The sequence below is a fragment of the Liolophura sinensis genome, chromosome 6, assembly GCF_032854445.1.
Source record: "Liolophura sinensis isolate JHLJ2023 chromosome 6, CUHK_Ljap_v2, whole genome shotgun sequence".
Lineage (NCBI taxonomy): Eukaryota > Metazoa > Mollusca > Polyplacophora > Chitonida > Chitonidae > Liolophura > Liolophura sinensis.
Genome location: NC_088300.1, coordinates 18,583,864 through 18,608,753, shown reverse-complemented (window position 1 = coordinate 18,608,753; position 24,890 = coordinate 18,583,864). Strand labels below are relative to the sequence as shown.

Below are 24,890 nucleotides of genomic sequence, written 5' to 3'. Positions count from 1 at the left end.
CCACTAAGTAGTATTTGGTTAGGTGCAGTTGTCTCTGTATGTCTTCATATGTCCAATTAGTCACCAAGCAATGGTTAACATGGTGTCTTTATGAGATTGAAATACGGTAAAGAAATATTCTGATACTGATTTTGTCATGTACAAGTAGTGCCACTGTTTGTACTTCAGGGTTTCACTTGCTTATCTAACTGTTGAATGCTTGTTGTCTTCCAATTATAGACTTTTGAGATTTTTTGTTTTCAATTTCAGGATTCTCTTGAGGAATCTGATGACTCTGATGATGAAGACTTGTAGCTGTTGTCACATTGAATATTTGAGAAGATTGCGGAATTGGATGGACTTTGCCACCTGTTTGTGTCTGGTTAGGTTATGAGATGATACAGAATGTGGACATTCCTATACTCACCTCTCAACAGTACACACCTGTGCCACACCTGTGCTACCATTGATTGAGTGGAACAGAGGATTGAACAAAGAAAACTTGTCCGAGACCACAGGTTATGCCTCATATGACTCTGGAGACATTCACCATCTTGATGTGTGTTCAGCTGACAATTACTTGGGACTACATGGATCATTTTGACGAAATTTTTCAGTTGTATCTTCATATTCATTGCACACCAAATTAGAATATGTGCGTCATAAATATAATTTAAGAAAAATCAGCTTCGGTTTTTGTCAAGTGTGTTTGTATTTTTTCTTCCAAGAATGATTCTTGATTTCGCCAGTAAATGTAGACTGCCACAATGACCAGCTTTTGTTACTACAGGTTGTGAGAAAGCGGGAACAGAAGTTGTTATAAAAATGAAAAAACACATGCACAGCTTGCGCATTGCTTATGAAACAACTTATAACATTTAAAAAATAATAATTTTATAGGTATGGAAATTGTTATATGTAACAGCTGAGTAGGCTGGATTACCAAAGTTCAGACCCATTGACTAATAAAGTCCCTTCCTCGAATCCAGTGCCAACTTACTTGACTGAAGCCTTACATCAGGAGGTTTGTCAGGTGGCTGGTGAGATGCAGTGATTTCCTGAGGTTTTACCAGTTTTCTTACATCCATAAATTTGTCGCCACTCAAGTGGGATATTTTTATTCCAAGCATTCGTGAAAAAAAAAAAGAGATATTTGGGTTTGTCGGTATCACTCTTTGATTTCTGTTCAATAATTTCTCAAAATGTTATCTGATATAGATAATATTTTGTGTGCATGTTTATTTTATGGCCCCTCAGATTAAGTTCGAAAACCAGCTTTATCAGTGTATAAGCTAGCATATTTAGGGTAAAGTATAAACTCTCTAAATTACATGTAGCACATATTGCACATGTAGGCTGCTGGAGCATAGAGGAAATATGTTGTCTTTTCCACGGTAACAGAGTATGTGATCTTGATCTAACCACAAAAGCTAAGCTTGATACTTAGTGGAGGACAAATGAAGAGGTGACTGGAAGTTGTATAAAGCTGTATTCATTGCACTCATTTTTGTGTAGTACTGGAAGTAAAGGGAAGTCTGGTTGAACTCAAAGATTGCTAATTGATAAATGAAAATTCTTTTCTCTTTCTAAGGTAAGCTTGGGACCTGATTATCATTCTACCCAAGTGAAGGTTGAGAGAAACCACCAGTCAAAACCATTTTAAAGTATATTCGGGTTTTCAATAATTCGACCAGCCCCAATGGCTCGGTAAGGCGTCTACTGCAAGGGTGGTAGATCCAGGGTCAATCCTGGGTTGGATTACACCTCAGACCTTAAATGAGGAAGTTGTTTGCTTGGCAACAACTGGTTGATTCGTATTAGTATGATGGCTCAGGTGGGGCGGCTTACTTGCCTTTGGTAAGTCGTCTCAGTGAAGAAGCACTAGATAAAAGAGCGGTGGAAATCTGTTCTGCTACAAAGAGGCACATTACTTGTATGTGCACTCTGAGGACTTCTTTTGTCATCGTATGACAAGAATTAAGTAGAACTTTAAACCCTAAGCAGTCACTCACTCAACAATTTGACATAAAATGAAAGTTAATTTCACAATCTACTTCTGTACACTGTAACTTGTTAGTTCGTAAAGCTTCTCCATCACTGACTTTTGCCACAATATGGCTGAAATATTTGCCGATGTGGCGGTCAGCCATAATCGTTCATTCATTCATCACAGGCCATGTGCCAATTATCTAGCAAAGTAATGCATCATGTAACTGCATTTTAAAGGAGTAAGCAGTGGTCTAGTGGATAAGTGCTTGTCTTTCACCAAAGACAAACAAAATGCAGGTTCCAATATGGTCTTTGATGGAATTTTTATATTCCCCCACTGGGTAACAATAAGCAGTTGGTAACACGGATGTGATAGTTCGTGCATGTTTATTGAAGATGATGTGAATTCCACCAGTATGGTAAGCATATCTGAATGTCACTGTGGTCACATGTTGGAAAGTTCATCAGTTACTGGTCAAAGGTCAGTGGTTTACCCTGAGCACTCCTGTTTCATCCACCCATAAAACTGTTGGCCATTACATAAGTGTTATAAAACAATGAAATAAATGTAACTGGATTTTGTTTTCAAACTGTGTATGTACATGGGTAACAAGCTTGTTGTTTCGTTTTAATGTTTGTTCATGTCTATATTTGTTTCATGGGTGTTTTACGCTGTATTCGACAACATTTCCCTTATATCACAGCGGTCAACATTATGGAGGAGGAAACCAAGAAGAGCCGAGAGGAAACCCATGACCATTCACATGTTGCTGACAGACCTTCCCACTAATGACTGGAGAGGAAGCCAGCATGAGCTGGACTTGCACTCACAGGGACTGCATTGGTGAGGGGCTCCTGGGTCACTGCATCGTGCTAACCACTCGGCACCTTTATGTCCATATAAGGAACAGTAATGTTATACACATGGTTAAATTTGGTGCAATAAAACAGCCACCTGTAAGACTAACCAGAAGGTACCTAACTGTATGTGTAATTTACACCACACTACAGCCTAAAAGGCTTGCCTGCTTATGTTGGGGGATCAGGCGGTTAAAACTGCAATGGTCTGAGCACTTGGCCAATCAGGTTGCTAGTGCGGAAGTGGAATTAGGAGTTCGGGGATGTGTCAGGTACGTTAGGAAAGACAATGGTTTACTCTGAGCGCATGTGTTTCCTGCATCTATAAACCCGACTGCCACCATGTAGTCGTTCATGACGCCAAGAACAGTTTGGAGAAAACTGAAGAATGCTGGGAAATACCTCTGCACTCAGGTTCCTAATCCAAGGTTCAGATTTATTTATTTATTTATTTCTGTGATTGGTGCATAATGCCATACTCAATACTTTTCACTTCTATAATGGTCCTCTTCATGGGTGGAGGAAACAGGAGTGAGTGTAAACCACCAACCTTCAACAGGTGGAATGTTTCGTGTAGAAAGGTGAAAAGAAACGCAATGTCAAAATCTTCATTCATTTAATAAATACTTATTTTGTGAGGAGAGATGAAACAAATATAAGAGATATAAAGGCAGACTTAATACTGAACTCCCATTTGGTTGTGAACTTAGATGTAACATAAAACATACATACACATACAAATAAACATAATTTTGCAAAGATCACTTATACAATGAGATGTGTACATATTTCTGACGTATTTGAATACATGTAAGTTTACAGGTAACTAAGTCACACATTTCAACTGCAAGCAGAATTGTAAAGTCCACAATATATCTGGAAACATTCTTTCATGCATTTTCTAAAAATTTAAAAAAAAAAAAACCCAGCGAAGATCGACAAATACACCAGGAATGATAGATTTTCCTTTTAAAATGATGACATGTTTTACATTTTATTTCAAAATGACTTCGTCTTTGTCTAAAAAGAATCACCGTGTCTTTTCTGTGCATAATTCTTTACAAATATTCACAAAGAAAGGTCACGAAATAGATCTTTCCTTCCTCCATTTTAAAACAAGTGAATATCTCTACTTTGCAATGGATTTTCACAGAACTGAATATAAAGCAGTTACCACAGGTTTGTACAAAAGCAACCCCATACATAGCATAATAAATTCATACAAATGTGCATAATAAAGGTAATCAAACAGTGTGCAATGTCTCCTGACATTACTAAATCCACAACCCCACACAAATGTCGCTGCATTAGTACCTATAATGAGTGTATCAGTAACGTCCTACAGCCTTCATACTGCTGCATGATTAAAGTACTAACCCAAAGACACTGGACATGACACTCAGGCCGCAACATTGGGCTGATCAGGCCAACCCCTTACCTCTCAAAATTGCTAAGCAAAGTGTAAAAAGCCAAAAATTTTATCACCTTCTATATCTATTGTAAGAGAGAACCAGTGTACATGCCCATGTTGTCCCTTAATGGTGATAAGTGTACATCAAATTTGCTGACTTAAAAATAAAAAAGTGAAAATGTAAATAGCTTTGAGAACACAGTTAATAATGGCTAATGAGGAGGGGATGTTGTTATAGCACTGATTAGAGACACTGATATGACACACATACTTTCACTGTCCACATTATGAATTCGATAGACAGCACCTCAATGCTAGTAACTACAACTGTAAATACTTACAGCCCAATTCAATGATACACACTTTCCTCAGCACATCTCTTAATGTTTACAGTCGGAATCAGACAAGCATGCCTCAATGTTTACAACCTGAGTGAGACACACATCCCTTAATGGTTACAGCCAGAATGAGACACACTCCCCTCAATGTTTACAGCCTACATTAGGTACATTATCCCTCAATGTTTACAGCTGCAATGAGACACAAACCTCTCCATGTTTACAGCCTACATTAGGTACACTATCCCTCAATGTTTACAGCTACAATGAGACACACACCCCTCAATGTTTACAACCTGAGTGAGACACACATCCCTTAATGGTTACAGCCAGAATGAGACACACACCTCTTCATGTTTACAGCCTACATTAGGTACACTATCCCTCAATGTACAGCTGCAATGAGACACACACCTCTCAATGTTTACAACCTGAGTGAGACACACATCCCTTAATGGTTACAGCCAGAATGAGACACACACCTCTTCATGTTTACAGCCTACATTAGGTACACTATCCCTCAATGTTTACAGCTGCAATGAGACACACACCCCTCAATGTTTACAACCTGAGTGAGACACACATCCCTTAATGGTTACAGCCAGAATGAGACACACACCTCTCCATGTTTACAGCCTACATTAGGTGCATTATCCCTCAATGTTTACAGCTGCAATGAGACACACACCCCTCAATGTTTACACCCGGAAAGAGACACATATCCCTCGATGTGTACAGCCTACATGCACATTAGATACACAACAGTATCCATCAATGTTTATAACCTGGATTAGATACACGATCCATCTTAATTTAAATCTAAGGGGTAAAACACTATCCCTGATGTTTCATAGCTTGGATATGCCACACCATCCCTCATTGTTTAATGCCTCAGCAGGACAATATCCCTCATAATTTGTTCCTTAAATGTACCACATTATCCCTCATTGTTTAATGCCCCAGCAGGACAATATGCCATACCAGGACAATATTATTACCTAGATGTACCAAATTATTCTTCAATATTTAATGCCTTAGCAGGACAATATCTCTCATAATTTTTTACCCAAATGGACCATGCTATCCTTCACTGCCTAATGTCCCAGCAAGGTTTGCTGTCTAAATGTACCAAATTATCCCTCGACATTTAATGTTCTAACAGGACAGTATCCCATCATAATTTGTTGTCTATACTTACCGTACTATCCCTCAATTTGTTACTGAAATGTAACACAATATTCCCCATCAGCACAGTATGACATCCCTCATAATTTGTGGCCTAAATGTACCACATTATCCCTCATTGCCTATTGTCCCAGCGGGACAATATCCCTCATAATTTGTGGCCTAAATGTACCACATTATCCCTTATTGTTTAATGTCCCAGCATAACAATATCCCTCATAATTTGTTGCCTAAATACACCACATTTATACCTCACTGCCTAAAGTCCAAGCAGGACAATATCTATCAAAATTTTTTGCCTAAATGTACTATACTGTACCACATAATCCCTCATTGCTTAACGTCCCAGCAGAACAGTATCCCACCTCAACCCAACTATCCCTCACTGTCCAGCGGCATCTTCAGACCCATATCCTTGCACACCTCCTCCACACACACCATTAGGTGCTTCATGTCCGCAGGCTTCAGGTAACCTATGTTACCTATCCGGAAACAGTCTGCATTCAACACTTTACCTGGGTAGATCACCTGATCTGTGTAAGAGAAGAAGGAAACAAAACATCATGGTCGTATTTTAATTTAGGCTGACATAACGTGCTTCAGTACATATTATTCTGTTACTGATCCTGTACTTCAATACTGTTGTCCATGAGATGACAAGACTAAAGGCAGAAAACTTCACAAAGAAAACAAAGAGGAGAGGTAAGTAAATACAACTTACTATTAATATTTGATATTTGGTTTTACACCATACTCAATAATATTTATACAACAGCCCCTAAGTTGGTAGGAGGAAAATGGGCAAAGCCTGGTGAAAACCATCTAACTTTGTCAGATGCCTTACAAACTTGGCAATGAACAGTCGAAGCTTCACCACTTAGAGCAGGATTTGAGAATGTAATCTCATTAGTGAAGGGTCTGATGTCTGCAACAAAGATCGATTGTCTTAGTTGACTGAACCAGCAAAAATCCACGCTCACTATATTGAGAAAATTGCTAAGTAAAACTTCCATCGATCTGTATTCTCTAGCACATCTTGAAACAATTCAAATAAAACAAACAATTTTCCAAACAATTCAATAAAACAGAGGATGTAATAATTGTCCTTGACCGTTTTTATGCATTTATTTCGCTTGTGTTGTACGCCATACTCAAGAATAGTTCACTTATTCGAAGGCGGCTAGCATTATGGTGGCAGGAAACCAGGCTTAGCCCGAAGGAAACTCACGACCATCTGCAGGTCGTGTTCTTCTCAATCTATATTCTGAAGATATTCACCTTTGTCATTGAGCCTAGTGTAGAAGTCCTTGAAAGAGAATTTAGGATCTTTGGGATAGTGATAGGATGTGATGATGTATCCATCGTGTCGGTCATCAAGTAGTTCCTTAAATCCTAGCTTTGCCATCCCTTCTTTCAGGATTTCTCGGTTTTCACGATACCTGAAATATTAAAAAAAAGTCTTGTAAACAATTTATATACACAAATGTAGTCAATATACTATCTCCAATCAAATGTAACAAATTGCTGAGCCACATTCATATAAGGGGAAGTAACTCTTATATGCGTCTTACCTACTAGCCCTGCCTCTGACTCCTCCTTCCAGTTCCAGTTCATCCAGAGCCTGTCTAAATGCCAGCATGGCATGAGTTGGGGGAGTAAACCGGAACTGACCGGTTGTCTCCAGAGTTTCATACTGGTCAACAAGGTCCAGACTCAGACTTCGGGAAAATCCTTCAAGATGAAATCATATTAAACATCAAAAAATTAAACTTAATCAGAGCAAAATGTCTTAATGCAAAAAGTCATCATTTTCACCTAAAATGTAATGGTAAACATGGTAAGATAAGAGGGGGTTTCATGTCCCAAACAGTCAGTGTACACCTGACTAACCAATACTTAGCCTTAATCACTTGGATTAAGGGTGTCCACCTAAAGTCTTATTTATTTATTTGATTGGTGTTTTACACCATACTCAAGAATATTTCACTTATACGACGGCGGCCAGCATTATGGTGGGAGGAAACCGGGCAGAGCCTGGGGGAAACCCATGACCATCCGCAGGTTGCTGGCAGACCTTCCCATGTACGGCTGAAGATGAAACCAGCAAGAGCTGGACTTGAACTCACAGCGACCCCACCTAAAGTCTTAAAAATGACCCATAAAAAAATAAATAAGTAATACACAAAAACGAAAAAAGTTAATTAACTAAATATGCTTACTGCCAAACTCAAAATGAATTTTCCACTTCATTAACTGAACAGGACAAGACATTATTCAGACAGACCTTTGCACTTGCGCAGTTTTCTCGATTCGAGCTATGACATAAGCAAAACCAGGGACACCCTCCACACACTTGTTGGCTGAGCTGACAATGTAGTCAATACCCGAGGCTGCAACGTCGATAGGAACTGCACCAAAGCTGCTCATCGCATCCACGAAACAAGTCGCATCTGAGGAGTAACACTCATAATTGAGTTATAAGAAAAAAATTGCCATGACTCCCTCAAGAAGTGTTAGTGTTTAAAAAGATTCAGAAATACTTTTTTTAAAAAGTGGCTAGGCACTGAAATCACTTGTCACCAAAACAACTTAAAATCCTAAGCATACATAAGTTCATATGTACATACCAAAACAACTATATTGAGAGAAGAGACACAAGCATGACTATCTTCACTTATCTTAATAGATTCAAACTTACAAGCACCAAGTGTCAAAATCAAACAAAAAACTTTCCTTTTTTTTAACTGAATGAAATGTTCTTGAAACATTGTCTTCTACAGTCATCTGTTTGGATCCAGTGGGTATCATCAAAGGCATTCATAGGTCAAAATATATATGCATTTTGAATTCAGAAGTTTAGCTGTCTTTTTGTGTCAAGTGGCAAAAGCCACTGCACAATCTAAACAAAATTTATTCACTTGAAAAACAGTTTTCCCAAAAAGTAGATCAAACTATTTTTCTGGAGAGTGTTCAATGTTGTTTCAATGTGTGGATGGTCGTGGGCTTCCCCCGCGCTCTGCCCAGTCTCCTCCCATCAAAATGCTGACCTCCCTTGTATAAGTTAAGTTTTTTGAGTACGGTGTAAGACGCCTTTCAAATAAATAAACAGATAAATAATACTGTTTCTTCTGACATACTATTCATATCAATGCTTTCGCTGCCTTCAATAATGATAGTGAAGTAAGTATTTCAGCATCTTACTGGGTAGGTAGGTCTCCACCAGTCCTCCAATCTGATCAACAGGGTTGATAACTCCTGAGCTTGTTTCACAGTGAACTGCTGCCACATTTGTGAAGGAGTTATCTGCCTTGACGATGTCTTGCACCCGGCTGAAGTCAATGAAGTCGTCCTCGGGGAAAGACTCCACATGATGATCCACTCCCATTTTCTCACAGATTTTGGCCAGACGCTTGCCATATGCTCCATTTTCAAAAACAAGAACCTAAAATCATTAATACAATAATAAATTTGTAAAGTGTTTTATTTTCCTCTTTTTTTTTTGTTCTTGGTATTTAGGAATGCTTTTGTACAGCTTTATTTCCTTAAAAGACTTATATAATCACATATAAATCAAACTGTATACAAAAAGTAGTTCTATATTTGAAAATCATCCTGCACAAACTGCCTCATCAGTAACCCTTCTGTTATTATTGTTCAACTTGTAGGACAATACTTGTTGCAGAGAGAAAAATAATCACTTCCATTAAGTGGGTTTTTTCGGTAATGGCAGTTTTAAAATTCAACTCAGCAGAGTGAATTTTGTACTGAGACACACTGAGGTAACTAAATAATTACCTTGCAAACATGCGAAAAGGTTGAAGAATATATAGGGTTCATGCAAATTAAAGCAAATCACACGTAACTTCATGGACAATTTAACCAACTAATCTGCCTGAACATCAGTCAGTGAAAAACACCGACAGGTGGATTACGGGAATGATCTTCGCCCCCCTGGCCATTGATTACAGGTGTTTACCTTGCCGTTCTGCCTAGGAACAGTACTCTGGAACACAGCCTCCACACCGTATGTCCCACTACCCTGGACAGGTATACAGGTGAACTCACTCGAAGATACTCCTGATAAACAAAATTAAATGAAAACATGCAGGTATGAATATGTGCTGTACATACAGTGTATGATGGCACAAACATAACTAAACTCTGAACCCTGAAGGCCTTAAGTGTCCACCATTCAGATGACACTGTTCAGCAAGAGGATGACAGGCATGTACATTTATATATAAACACCTGTGTAAAATATCAATAACTTAAAAATTCAGATGCATCATATAAAAAACATGTGTGTGAACTGTTCAAGTTAAGCTTTAGAGACCAGTTGTTTTTTTTCAGTCCAGACTGATATGTCTTGTCAATTGTATTAGAGTTACATGTAAATGTGGTTTATGTATATAAATAAGTTTTGCCTACACAATACCATACCACCCAAACAGTCTTGCTGTGTATAATGTAATACTTTTTCAAGTGTCTCTAAACAAAGAATAAAAACACTAAAGTTTGTCATCTCTGAAACCGAATGAATTCTCACATACCTGCAATTTTGGTGAGCTTTGATCTGATATAACGGACGGTTTCTACAAACTCCACATCTCTAGAGCCCAGGTCTCTCAGCATGGCCTGCTTAACTGTGGGGCTGGTGCCCAGAGGGCCAGGGGTAAACAGCTTCTTGTCTTTTGCTCCTAAAAGGAAGACAATTGCAATGAAAGAGTTCTCATTTTCTCATATTTATTTAATAAAATCGACTACCCAATTTGCATTTGAAAATGAGAAAAGGTTGTGCACATAAACAATTTGATGGCACTTGTGAATTTTAGATTCTGATACAATAACATAGCATATGGTACTTGAATTTCTATATTTATTCTTTTAATCTGGATATTTTCAAACACAACTGTAACTTGATATTGACACAATTATACAGTAATTTAACAATTAAATTCTCTTATATAGTTCTCTTAATCAAGTGCACATTTTCGTCCTATTTCTGATCTGAAAAGACATTTCAAGTATGACAGGAATGCCAAGGCTAGTGTAAAAACTTCATGGGTGCTCATTAGTACACACCATCATATTATATTTGAGGGTACAAGTAAATGAGATAATAAAGCTTGCAGGTGACATTATCATCTAGGCACAACAACAGCTTGCCATCCGTACTCAGATGGGCTGGGATGGGGGAATTGGGTCATAACTAAAGCTGAAGTGCAATGCTTTCAATTTTCACAACAAATGTCGTCTACAGGATTCTCCTGTTATTGTACAATATTGTAGAAGGTTTCTTCGTTAAAATAATTCATTAGATATTTTTAAGATAAGTGTTTAAAACTGTCCATTCAATGTGACGTATCGAAAATGTCCATTGCTTCATTCTCTTTTTTGATATTAAAATGTTGTAGTCATGTAGTGTCACTTGTGCACGGTGTCTGTCATTCATGTTTGCAAAAATTTAAGTTACTCTAGCATCACGAACAATCAGATCAATGAACTAGGACCGCTTTCACCTCCCCATTTTCCAAAATGGTGTTACAACCATGGCATTACAGAAATCTATATTTGTGCGATTTATTTTTGACCATACAGACCCTACAATTTTCCTTACATATACACAATAATATAAAATATGACACAATCATAACCATGTATCAAAATGTATCAACTGATCAAAAACTTTTGAAGTTCACCTTTAAAAAATTTTTTGTGATCCCAACCCTATCAGAAACAACGCATTCAGAGAACTTCACAAGCATGCCTCACAAAGCAGCAAACTAGACCCTGGAATCCGAATAACAATAAAAGCACATTTCAATTCTGACTGCTGTTTGACATGTGCGACAGTGGAGAGTTTTAGAAAATGTGGAGCAAACCAGGGTTCCTGGAGAAAAAATTTAGCAAGTATATACAAGTTGAACATCCTCACTTTTAATACACAAAATCATATGTGATCCCCTATTTAATAGTGAAAAGTATCCAAGTAGTCTGCCCAGGGCTCTATATTGTTTTAATTTGGGTAACCCCTGTATTCTGTTTTTAGCCTTAATTTAACCATATCTGAACTTTAAAGATGGTATGAAAATTATTTGAGCTCAAATGCACTGATGTACAGCAGAAAAAGTGAATGAGAGATTCAGTGCAACCTCACAATGGGGACATGTGACCGAGACCCCTTTGGCCAGTTCACATACGACAAAACCAGCCCCTAACCTGGGTATTGAACTAAAGCGGCTCTGGATAGGGCCAACCACACTGCAACATAGTCACCCAAGATACAGGCAACTACAATCTAAACAACACATCTACCCTATAACAAGTCCTGTATACAGCTAACCACACTGCAACATAGTCACCCAAGATACAGGCAACTACAATCTAAACAACACTTCCACCCTACAACAAGTCCTGTATTCTGCTAACCACATTGCAACATCGTCACCCAAGATACAGTCAACTGCAATCTAAACAAAACATTCACCCTACAACAAGTCCTGTATTCCGCCAACCACACTGCAACATCGTCACCCAAGATACAGGCAACTGCAATCTAAACAACACATCTACCCCATAACAAGTCCTGTATTCAGCTAACCACATTGCAACATAGTCATCCAAGATACAGGCAACTGCAATCTAAACAAAACATTCCCCCTATAACAAGTCCTGTATTCAGCTAACCACATTGCAACATCGTCACCCAAAATACAAGCAACTACAATCTAAACAACACAACTACCCCATAACAAGTCCTGTATTCAGCTAACCACACTGCAACATAGTCACCCAAGATACAGGCAACTGCAATCTAAACAACACATCTACCCCATAACAAGTCCTGTATTCAGCTAACCACATTGCAACATAGTCACCCAAGATACAGGCAACTGCAATCTAAACAAAACATTCCCCCTATAACAAGTCCTGTATTCAGCCAACCACACCGCAACACAGTCAACCAAGGTACAGGCAACTGCAATCTAAACAACACTTCCACCCTATAACAAATCCTGTATTCAGCTAACCACACTGCAACATAGTCATCCAAGATACAGGCAACTACAATCTAAACAACACAACTACCCTATAACAAGTCCTGTATTCAGCTAACCACATTGCAACATAGTCACCCAAGATACAGGCAACTGCAATCTAAACAACACAACTACCCTATAACAAGTCCTGTATTCAGCCAACCACACTGCAACATCGTCACCCAAGATACAGGCAACAGCAATCTAAACAACACATTCCCCCCATAACAAGTCCTGTATTCAGCTAACCACAATGCAACATAGTCTTTCAATACTCATCAAACAATAATGCTTTCACAGATTTCCTATGTTTTAATACTGCACTCAACAGTATAACAGAAATGATAACACCTTAACATGTACCTTGAACAAGAGGTGTGATTTTTGATATCCAAACTGCGACCTGCTGGTAGTTTATACATTACATCTGTTTACTATATAGATGGCAATATGCTTGCTCTGAATTACCTTCCTTGTTACACGACAGAGACTAAGATTTTTTTTTTTTTTTTTTTTTTGATTGGTGTTTTACGCCGTACTCAAGAATATTTCACTTATACGACGGCGGCCAGCATTATGGTGGGTGGAAACCGGGCAGAGCCCGGAGGAAACCCACGACCATCCGCAGGTTGCTGGCAGACCTTCTCACGTACGGCCGGAGAGGAAGCCAGCATGAGCTGGACTTGAACTCACAGCGACCGCATTGGTGAGAGACTCCTGGGTCATTACGCTGCGCTAGCGCTTTAACCGACTGAGCCACGGAGGCCCCCGAGACTAAGACATAACGTGATACTAGTTTTTGAGGGGTGAAACGGGAAGAAGTGGAACCTCACCCATAAACGCATCCAGAATGTAGGTTATGCCCCGACAGTGACAAATATTTTGTAGGCAGCAGAACGTAAAAAGACATGATATCAACATTTTAGTTGCCGCTGTGAGTTCAAGTCCAGTTCATGTTGGCTTCCTCTCCGGCCATATATGGGAAGGCCTGCCAGCAACCTGCGAATGGTCGTGGGTTTTCCCTGGGCTCTGCCTGGTTTCCTCCCACCATAATGCTGGCTGCCGTCGTATAAGTGAAATATTCTTGAGTACGGCATAAAACACCAATCAAATAAATAAATAAATCATACCAGATAATACCAGATAATACCAAACAATTTGAAAGGATTTAATTAGTGTGTATTGTTGATACTGTCTGTACACACTATGTGCTCTGGGGATAACTTTGGTTGGCTGTTGTGATGTGTAAAATGACGACAAAGATACAATCAAATTCAGACATGCACATTTTCTGACATAATATGCCACATTAGGATATCCTTAAATGACAATCAAGATATAACGGGGATCTATAACACATTTACTAGGATTTAGCTTCACAGTGGTAGCTACGGTAAACTTAGACTATTGCCAACGCGGGACTATCATACATTTCTGGTGACAACACTCACCCGAGCCATTCTCGGAGTAGAAGCGACGAGACGCGAAACTGGAAACAAGGCCTGCAAATTTTCCAATGGGAGCAAATCTTGCCCCACATACACCAATGGAATGGTTCTGTTTGGCACAGAGCTGTACCACCTTCGTCGATAAGATACTCGATCTCGCCGTTGCAGACATTTGTAAAGATTTTTAATCACTTACATACCTTAAATAAGCTACCCGTTAAAATTTCTGAAGTCTATCAGACTAACTTTGGTCCACGCTGCGCGCCACTACACACCTATCACGTGACAAGCACTGTTATCAAACTGCACATGGGTACACAGCCAAGGATGTTATTAGACTCAGCTGACCAGCACGTAAATCTACACCGGTATGCAGATTTAAGCAGATAGCAAAGACCAAACAACACTGTTTGACTTCAGACAGTAATTTACCTATGTATGGAGTTGTTGTAAACAATGGAGAGATCGATCCATGATGTAGTGTTCATGTTATGTCTCCATACAGGCCTACATGCTTGTCTCTCAGTAATTTACCCATTTAGTGTCCTGTTCAAGTATGTCCTCATGCCTTAGACAAAAAACAAACAAAGGAAAAGAAAAATAAAAACCCCACACATAATGTCAATATCATTCCTTGAGAGCAGAGTAGAACTATCTACATTACGGCACTAGTGTTTTTTAGTTGTGGAGTGGATTAACTTTCATCGAGGAATGCAACTAGTAATTGCGACAATGGTGTGGGATTGACCGTATGTTCTCAAAAATTAACATAACTGTTCTTAGGTTGGCGTAATTACAGATACCACACAATTTACATCGATTTATACGAGGGGAAGATGTAATGGGGGTGTGAACAGAGGTAAATGTTCCTTAAGGTCAATCCAGCACAATTTGGGATGTTTCTCTTCGTAACTCGAGGAAATATGTTGCTCGATCAGATTTACTGCACACCAGAAATAAGGAATGTCAAACACCTGCATGTCCTTGACCTATCAGTGTAAGGGCAGAAGAATATTGAAATTAGCCTGGTCGCAGGCCCTGCAGTATTGATCTGTCAGAACACTGGAATAAAACCTCTACCAGGAATAACACTGGTAATACAAGCTCATGTCCAGCACCAACTAGAATCTATTCATATATTCCATGGCCAAATTAAGAGATACCTGTCGCCATTCAGCATTGTCTAATCAGCATGTCTATATATGTTCTGATATACCAACCAAATAAGACAAATTAGTCTAAAAACAGAGCTACATGTATAATGTGCAACTTTCAGTGGCAGGGAATTAAGGAATCAGACCCACTTCTGTGAGGAGGTGCCAAACAAATTAACTTTGGAAATTCACGTATGTGTATTTCTTCAGATTATTGTTTTAATAATAAAAGTAAATTATTGTTGTAGAATGTAGTGTCACATATGCCACATTAGAAGTAGAAATAGAAGTGGTGTGTTATATCCACAAACGTGTGACCTGATAACTTTTATAGGTTGTAGCATCAGCCTGAAGTAGCCATAGCTTCTCAGATTGGCCTCCATGCAGTTTGCAGTAATTAGGTCCACTTCTGCCAACAGTCCACTATCCCTGGATGGGCATGTTTGCATAATTCTGCTTGCACTGGTTTGGCTGCTACTTTAAGTTACAAGGTTTGTCAGTTACCTGATGAGATATGGTGGTTTCCACAACGCTCTGTCAGGTTTCCTCAACACAAAACATCCTGGCTGGATAACTACCTTTAAGTACCTCTGTGAATCTCTTTGCAGAATTCATTTGTTGCCAAGAACAATAATCTCAGACCGCATAAAAGTGATCAAACATTTTGCATGTATCTTAACACTGCTTTTTGTCTAAATACAGCAATGCTAAAAGTTGATGTGAATAACACCAGTGAAAATTGATAGAATTATCTTGTTTTTTATTAATACATTTACATCCATAATTTATGAGACAGGTTAAAACTTATCTAACATCATACACAACAAACAATACAGAATCTGGACGAATTCACTGAAAATGACCAAAAAATACAAATGCTATAAATCAGCCAAACATGGACGGATTTCACATAACACAGCTTCACAACCACAAAAAAATCACATTGTATCAAATTGAACCCATCATAAAAACCATGAGACCTGTATAAAATATCAAAACAAAATTTTTGTTGGAATGCATACAGATATAACTAGTCATCAAGTAAAGTTTTGTAAAAAAAAAAAAAAAATGCAGTTTGATGGCTTCCAAACAGTCTTCACAAAAGATTTTCAACATCTGCCTTTTACCCACATGACAATGTGGTAATACTCAATCAGCCATCACAGTGTTCAATGCTCTTTCATATGATACATACTTCATTTTAGAGGGTTTTTTTTTTGCCTTTAAAACCAATATGCTTTCAGCTTTGAGCTTCAAAGTCTATTAAATAAAACACATGAATGGTGAATACCTAAAACACAATGTACATCTACAATTATATATACACATACATATGTTGTCAATAACAGATGAACAATATAACAATTTACATACATTTATATTGTAAATAAGACAGCATGAAATAACAAGTCATTAGAAGTGGACAAACAGGCATGTGTACATGTAAATAAGATAAAGATAGGTGTTTTTTTCATGTGACATTTGCCACAGATCAGAGGTAACACTCTATGCTCTGCATTATAAAGAGTTATTCAATGCGCTATTTTATACATTCATAAATGCTCATAAAAGTGTTAAAATATATGCGTACATACAAATAAAAGTGTCAACAATTAAGCTAGCAACTTAGAAAGTTTGGGACTCAGCATCTAGATCACAAGGTACATCTACAGTACAGGCTAACAACCACTGAATCACAATGAGCTTAACTCTTTCCAGGACAACGGCCAAAATAGTTGCCTTTATTTACAATATGTATAATGATGCATACACTGTCTGCTAAAAATAACCTGCATGCTATCATACCCTGGATTTCTTAACTAGTCATGCAAATGCTTAGAGGACACTAATTAGCCAAGGGGGGAAATGAAGTCTGCAGAAAGGTCCTTGGGCACTGACTGGTGGGGTCACTTCTTTAGAACTGGTTGACACAGGCTGCTCAGCTTGGCAATTTCCTAACGTCTATATGTATTCCACAACAATAAATGACTTTCCCAACAAAAAGTTCAAATGTGAGTACTGAGTTTAATGCTTTCACTGACTAATTCCTTAACTGATTTGTACACCACATTTTAACAACTGATGAAAAGTCCGAAATACAGCAACAAGGCAAGTTTATTAAATGAACTCCATTATGGCATAAAGCTAAAGAAAAACATGATCAACCAACACAGGCATGCAGTATTTAGTGAGGGTGGGTCGTTCAGAGTTCATCAATGCACGCAGTAATATCACAGGTGAAAATATGTTGACGTACAACTTTAAGTAGTACTAACTCCAATACACTCAGTCACATGTACCAATCCACTATTTTACTATAGCTTAAACTTGCATACAGGTACAGAAAGCTGGCTGCCTCATTTGCTGCCTATCACCTCAGCCTTGAGCCGTTCTGCAATGGCTTTTCGCATGGCCAATTTCTTCTCGTTGTCCACACTGGTTGGCGTTGCCTCAGAGCTGACATCCCCTCCTCTGGATATAGCCTTATGTGCTACACGAGCAGAAGTGGGTCTCTGTCGTAGATCTTTGGCTGCATTTTGTAGCTGCTTTTCTCTCTCCCTCTTCTTCATCTCTAACAGCTTGTCTCTCTGCTGCCTCAGGTACTCTTGTCTCTCCTTAACTTGCTCTGGGGTCAAGTTTCCCATGGCAGCCTGTCAGGATTGAAAACACACCCAGAAGTCAGACAGATTCTCACACATCAGTTCAGTTAATCCATCATCACAATATGGCTGAAGTATTGCCAATGTGGCAGGCAATTAAGGAATCAGACCCACTTCTGTGAGGTGGTACCAAACAAATTTAACTTTAGAAATTCACGTATGTGTATTTCTTCAGTTTCGCATTTTAACAATAAAAGTAAATTATTGTTGTGGAATGTAGTGTCACACATGCCACATTAGAAGTAGAAATAGAAGTACAGTGTATTATATCCATAAACATGTAACTGGATCACTGTTATAGGTTGCTGTCCCAACAGCTTTTTCACTTCAACTATTCCATTAGAAGTTAAAGTGAATTGCTTTCCAAAGGAACTCAAATGTCCCCATCCCCCACTTTCCCCACATTATTCCTATCAGATATTTCCCCCACCCTCAAATGAGAGACCACATTTATCACTTACCGCTGCTTTATTGACAGCATTTCCTGAGGAATTTGCATCAGACAGGGCTGACTTAAGCCAGTTAGCTGCAGCCTCTGAGCTGGACACAGTAGGAGGTCTCGCTGGGACTGGTGGTGCCTCTGTAGAATGTGTGAAACTAGGCTGCAAAATAATCACAAAAATGCTGGTTCATTTCTTTGAACCCTAAAATGCGAGAACCCACTCAAGCACAACAGGCTTCACAATTAACGTATACAATTATTTGCGAGTTAATAGGGTCAAAACATTAAATCCAGTTCAATTTCTTAGAAAGTGTTTTTCACAGGGCATCAGCTGAATTCTTTTATCCATCACAGATGAGAAGCATCTCACTACTAAATACCAACATAAAAAATACTGTACATTCGTCTTTGATTATTTTATCTGCAAAGTTCATATCGGCAAAACAAACAGTTTTCAACAAACCTTCTAGACAACTGTGACAAGAAAAAAACACTTACAGTGACCTTGGGCTGTGCACGACTGGGTTCGGCAGATATCGATATACTCCTTCCTGATGGGACAGGCATAGCAGCAAATGGCGGTTTGGAGAGGTTTGGCGGGACTTTACCTCGGTTAGATTTACTTTTCTGTGAACCAGCGTCGGCCTCAATGCTCAACTGACTGATGGCCTGTCACATTCGAATGCACAATGTTTATGTCAAGGGAAACAACCCACATTTCAAAGCATGAAGATATACAACAACTTATTAATGTCTGCCAATCCAACAGGATTCCTTTGATTGCTGTAATTATTTCCCTGTCTTTTGAAGTTTAACTCATATGTTTTTATAATTGGTACCTGTAAGCTTTAGAAAACTACCCCATCAGCTTCTGTATGCAGATTTCATTATTTAATCACTCCTCCTAGCAGAACATAAATATTTAAGCATTCCTCCCAGCAGAACATCATTACTTAACTGTTCCTCCTAAAAGGCCATTATTTATGCATTCCTCCCAACAGAATGTAATAATTTTATGCATTCCTGCCAGTAAAACCGCATTATTTAAGTGCTTCTCCTACAAGACCATTATTAATATTTATGAATTGCTCCCAAAAAAACATAAATATTTTATACATTCCTCCAAACAGAACATCATTACTGATGCATTTCTAACATGATAAATCCCCCCACCCCCACCCCCACCCCTACTTGCAGTATAGCATTACTGAAGCATTCCCTCCAAAAGAACATCATTAAAGATTCCTCCAAGCAGAATATCATTATTTTCTCAGCATCAAGTCGCCTTACCACATTCATTTTCTCCTGTTCCTTTGCCCTCTTCTCTTCCAGATATGAAGCTTCTTCCCGGGATGTGATTAACACGGCATCAAGTTGCTCCTTCTCCTTGTCACTTGTCTTCTTCATTTCTTCATACTCTCGTTTTGATTGCCTGAAGACAGGCATCATAATATCATCATACCACATCTAAATTCCTACCTTAAGATCAAACATACCTACATGTATTTAAATACATCTTGCAGATTATCAAGTAAAATCACTGACTGACTTTGCTTAATGCTAAGAAATTTTCGATTTGACGATGGAATTCAGTTTTATGAAAGGTTGTAACCACACTACCTGGGGATAAATAACCTTTAACTTTTAATACTGACATATTTTCCTTGTAAGGTAAAGCGATGATCTACATTTGTGGCAAAGTTCGCTCACAGCTACATGTACTAGAGACCACAGCAGTACATGTCTTATAACAGACAAATTTGAAGTCACCTTACCATAATACTGGAATTTAAGAATTGTCACAAAATGTGCAAACATGTCCTTGAATTGATTTTGAGCTGAGTATAGACACTGAATTTGGGTAATATATATATATATATATATATATATATACATGAACCAAGAACTAATTTATTGGTGTAGGAAGCAAAGCCGAGTTTATGAGTGGAGGAAAGCCACGGCCACGGCTGAAAAAGCTTAATTCCACTAAACCACCTCATTGGTCAAGTCATATTGGTCAACAATGTATGTATACAAGTATGTATGGTTGGGTTTATACATCAAAACTTAGCAATTTTTCAGCCATACAACGATAAAGAGCCATTAAATGTCATTGGTCACACAGATTCAAGAGTAATATTTTTGTAATATGGGCTGGCTTTTTTGAACTATGACCATTTATTCTACAAAAATCAGTTAACTGTGTGTGCATTGTATCTGCGGAGCTGACATCGTTGGCACTCCCCCAAGTACTACAATGTCAGCATTTGGGTGAATATTGCAACAAATGTTGCCAACTAAATGAATGGCATAAAAATGGCAGAAAAAACCAAATAGAGTTGAGAGCAGCACTGTCTACTGATCAATTAATGACAATAAGAGATGAAGACTTACTCTAGCACTGCTCGTAAAACTGCATCTTCTTCTGTGACAGGTGTGCTGGTCTTGTTCACCTCTGCCCCACCACCTGGCTGCATGATCTCAGGTACACTGCCTATGCGATGGATGATCAACAACAAGGCCTGCTGCTGCAACTCTATATTTTTCTGGGTCATCAATCTCACAAATATCCCAAAATCCTCCATTGAAAGCACCTGTTCAAAGATAACCTGTCAAAACAAGTTGTAAAACATCAACATATAGAACCAGATGGCTTTTCAAAGACACATAACTGTAACTATAATGTAGAATAACTCTGAGGTGATGTTATAAAATGATCATTTCTGTCATTTTAGACTTACACATAAGGTGATATTATTGTTTTAATATTTTCTCCAATACAACCCATTTTTTTTCATAAATTCATAACTGCAAATGAACATGTCATTTTTTGGAGATCCCAAAACAGACAGAAACATTTAATAAACACCTGAAAAATATCTTTCAAATCTTCTTGCACCCGCAAGTCCTGCAAAGCCTTTAATATCTGTTCATACGTCAGTTCTGTGTCCTTCATGAATCCCTCTAGCAATGTTTCCACCTGAAATTCATATCAATGTATCAGTTGGTCATTATAAACAATTTATGACAGTAACATATAGAAGCTCAAATATGAGCTCAATGATACTTGATAATTCATTCACTTCTGAAACTACAAGGAACACTGCCAATATGAACTTCTCAAACTATTATATAACAGGCTTACAGATACTTACAGAAAGTCATATGTATACCAACTTTACATGTAGTACCTGTATTAAACTTATTTGAATGGGTCACGAAACTTTCATGCCTGCAGTCACTGATTTAAACGTGCCAAAAACCAAGTGATGGATGACTCCTAATACAGGTGATACTAGGTTGTAAATCTGTGCTCTCATTACATTATCCTTCTCCATGAAAATTTGACAAGGTAACTTACCAAATGTTTATATTCTTTATGTACTTCTCTGTACTCCTGTGAATCTTCTGTCCCTGGTTCAAAAACTGTTCACAAACACCAATTTTACAACATTAAACAAGGAAGGTTATATTCACGGTCAAAAATGTAATGTCATCAAAACTTCTGATCATTAGCTGCATGCATCTTTATAAAAAATTCTGATTGATTTCATTTGATCAAGAATATTTCACTTGCTGATCAGCATTATGATGGATGGAAACCAGGCAAGGCCCGGAGGAAACCCATAACCATCTACTGGATGCAGAAGACCTTCCACGTACACCCAGAGAGGAAGCTGGCATAAACTGGACTTGAACTCACAGCGACCATATTGGTGAAAGGCTCCTGGATCACTGCGTCATGCTGGCGTGAGGCCCCTGGCTAACAAGAATCCAACTTGTTAAAGAATCATTCTAATGATAACCTAACTGGAGTCTCAAAAACTTGTTTTCAAATTTTCTTCTAATTTTTCTCACACATTTCCTGCCCGAGTTCCTGACTGAACCTACATGCATGTACACTAAGTGAATCTTAGCAACCTAAAGACAAGCACCTCAACCAAGATCCGCACAATACAACATATATTGTACAAGACTACTTCACACTTCACACAATGACGTTTGTCGAGTGCCTGACAAAATGTTCAAGTATCCCTGTTGTTGTGTTTCCTCCATCAACAAATCTGACTCACTACGACGAATTACAATATTTTAGGTTAGGGTTAAATACCAGCTTAATAAATTAAATGAAATAGTACACTGAAGTTTAGTAGACTATCAGCCGGCCCCTTTTAATCACACACTAGATTTAGTACTGTAGCTAAGCTTTTATATGTTTTATATATGCTGATGGGCTAACAGCTAATTGTTTTCAACAATGCTAAATCTTGCGTCTCCTTTCAATGTACAATTATTCAAAACAGCTTCCATATACTGCAAACGTTTATACTTCATGCGAGGTACCCCTCTTTGAAACCTAACCCAATGCCTCAGTTTGGATTTCATGGAATCAATTTTGCCCAATTTGTGCAACATTCACTCAATAGCTCTCCATCCATCAGCATATATGAAACAGGAGAGCTACAGTAGTGTATCTAATCACTGAAACTGTATGAATATAGTCTTTCATTCTCATAGTCTTATGCTTGATCTAGTGTCACACATATATAGTCCATCTTGAGAGACTCAGTGTGCTATTTTAAACTTCTGGGGGGCCTCCGTGGCTGAAGTGATTAGCAAGCCAGGGTGACGCAATGACCCAGGAGGCTTTCACCAAAGCAGTCGATGTGAGTTCAAGTCCAGCTCTTACTGGCTTCCTCTCTGGGTGTACGTGGGAAGGTTCTTCAGCAACCTGCGGATGGTCATGGGTTTCCCTAGGTCCAGTTTCCTCCCACCATAATGCTGATCACCTTCTTGAGTACGGCGTGAAACACCAATCAAATAAATAAAAAAAATAAAATTTTAAACTTTTGACATCATCCCAACAGTGTGGATGAATGTCAGAATTTTAAAATATATACCATGTGTACATAGCCTACCCAGTTCTATACGAACCTGTGTTTTACAGATTTTGGCTAGTCAACAGGACCAGTAGTTGCAGTAGTACAGTAGTAGCTCCATCTAGATGGGCTTAGTTCAGCTATAAAGCTACGATCTTCTCAAATCGAAGTTCGAAAAGCATGGTAAATCGTAAGTCCAAGAGTGCAAACATTTTTGGAGTAAAAATGACAAGCGACAAATGACAGCTTGTTTGACAAAGGTACTAGTACATTCGACATAAATCATTATGGCATTGGCAGGTGGTTGCATGTTGCTAGGTTAAAATGACGTGAAGTGATTCAAGTATCTCAGCTCCATCAGCCTTTCCTCCTATATTACGCGAGAAGCACAGTATACTCACTTATACATCTGGCTTCCATGTAAGTTATCACCGGGAGTTGAAATAAAGGACTCCCTAAGAAACCTAATAGCTGATCGTACACCCACTCGTTCTTCCTTGCTGCCATCTTGTCAGATTGGCTTCCTTGGTTATTGTGGGCACCGAATGGTTAACGTAGATGTCATATACGAAAAACCGGTTGCTTCATATAAGCATATCAGATTATTCCATGCCTTAATGCCTGAAACGAACACTGAAATAATCCTGACTCCTACAATACGCGTTTCGTTCAGTACCAGGCTGATTTCCACAAGCGTTTGTCATCCAAATACGAATTTTCCCTTAGCTGTGCCCCACGCAATGATCGCTTTCACTAAACTAGGGGAGATAACCAATATGAATAAGCAATAGCTCATGGGAACGCATTTACACGTACATCATCAGTGAATTATATGTGTTACATATTAAGTGGAAAACAGCTGTTTAAAATTCTTTTATTGCATTTCTTTGGAAGTTTGTCCCGCCATATTTACAAATCGATAAACATTGTATTTTTACATACCATACAGGTCTCGAAATAACAATTAAGCCTCTTTCTGAGGTTTTATGGCCTGAAAATATGACATTGTACATGTATAGCATTGTATAGGTCTGGCTATGAGGCTGAGTTTGATTGAAAAAAAGATAGGCCTAAATATTTTTAATTTAAATGAAAACGTATAGTGTATAACTACTAATCATATAATTAACAAAGTTGTCACCCGGTAGTACATATAGATGACTGCATATGTGGTATAAAGTTTTTGTGCATATACATGTAAATATATGTACATCCTGCACGTGCGGATGTAGGCCTATATAAGTCAGCGTACACAGGTACATGTAGGCCTCTATGCGTAGCTATCACATTCCCCTTAGTTTGCCTTTCCCTGCAGATGTCCGTTCAACACCAAGTCAAAAATCAATTCAATACTAGTATATGCTGCATGACTGACGTCATCGTATACGGTAAAGGCAAGAAGAAATTGAAGGCTGAGATTACAGAGGTTTGACGTGATTAATTACCGTTATGCTCATTTCACGTGCCTGGTCTTGTCTCAATTAACTTAATTAGCCTTAATTAGCG

General features: G+C 38.4%; 3 protein-coding genes across 3 annotated transcripts in view; 1 reads left to right on the top strand and 2 right to left on the bottom strand.

The window, feature by feature from the left end:
• The window catches only part of LOC135467906 (proteasome subunit alpha type-3-like), a 244,066-nt gene extending 243,401 nt beyond the window's left edge, over positions 1 to 665 (top strand). The window contains exon 11 of the mRNA XM_064745829.1: positions 250 to 665. Within this exon, the coding sequence (XP_064601899.1) occupies positions 250 to 294 (45 nt within the window). The 3' untranslated portion in view covers positions 295 to 665. The remainder of the gene's footprint in view (positions 1 to 249) is intronic.
• A 5,200-nt stretch (positions 666 to 5,865) lies between these two features.
• Positions 5,866 to 14,482, bottom strand: LOC135468234 (2-aminoethylphosphonate--pyruvate transaminase-like). The gene is given in 9 exon segments (XM_064746369.1): positions 5,866 to 6,293; positions 7,039 to 7,199; positions 7,332 to 7,491; positions 8,045 to 8,063; positions 8,065 to 8,210; positions 8,962 to 9,202; positions 9,737 to 9,837; positions 10,311 to 10,457; positions 14,252 to 14,482. Coding segments are annotated over 9 exon segments (1,302 nt in total). The 5' UTR covers positions 14,421 to 14,482; the 3' UTR covers positions 5,866 to 6,135.
• Positions 14,483 to 16,182: 1,700 nt separating this feature from the next.
• On the bottom strand, positions 16,183 to 24,098 carry LOC135468217 (cilia- and flagella-associated protein 36-like). Its single transcript, XM_064746342.1, has 8 exons — positions 23,786 to 24,098; positions 21,866 to 21,930; positions 21,374 to 21,484; positions 20,899 to 21,113; positions 19,795 to 19,936; positions 19,003 to 19,173; positions 18,524 to 18,664; positions 16,183 to 18,053 (listed from the first exon to the last, which is right to left on the bottom strand). The coding sequence occupies exons 1-8, from the start codon at positions 23,889 to 23,891 to the stop codon at positions 17,760 to 17,762; spliced, it is 1,245 nt and encodes a 414-aa protein (XP_064602412.1). The 5' UTR covers positions 23,892 to 24,098; the 3' UTR covers positions 16,183 to 17,759.
• Between the last annotated feature and the right edge of the window lie 792 nt (positions 24,099 to 24,890).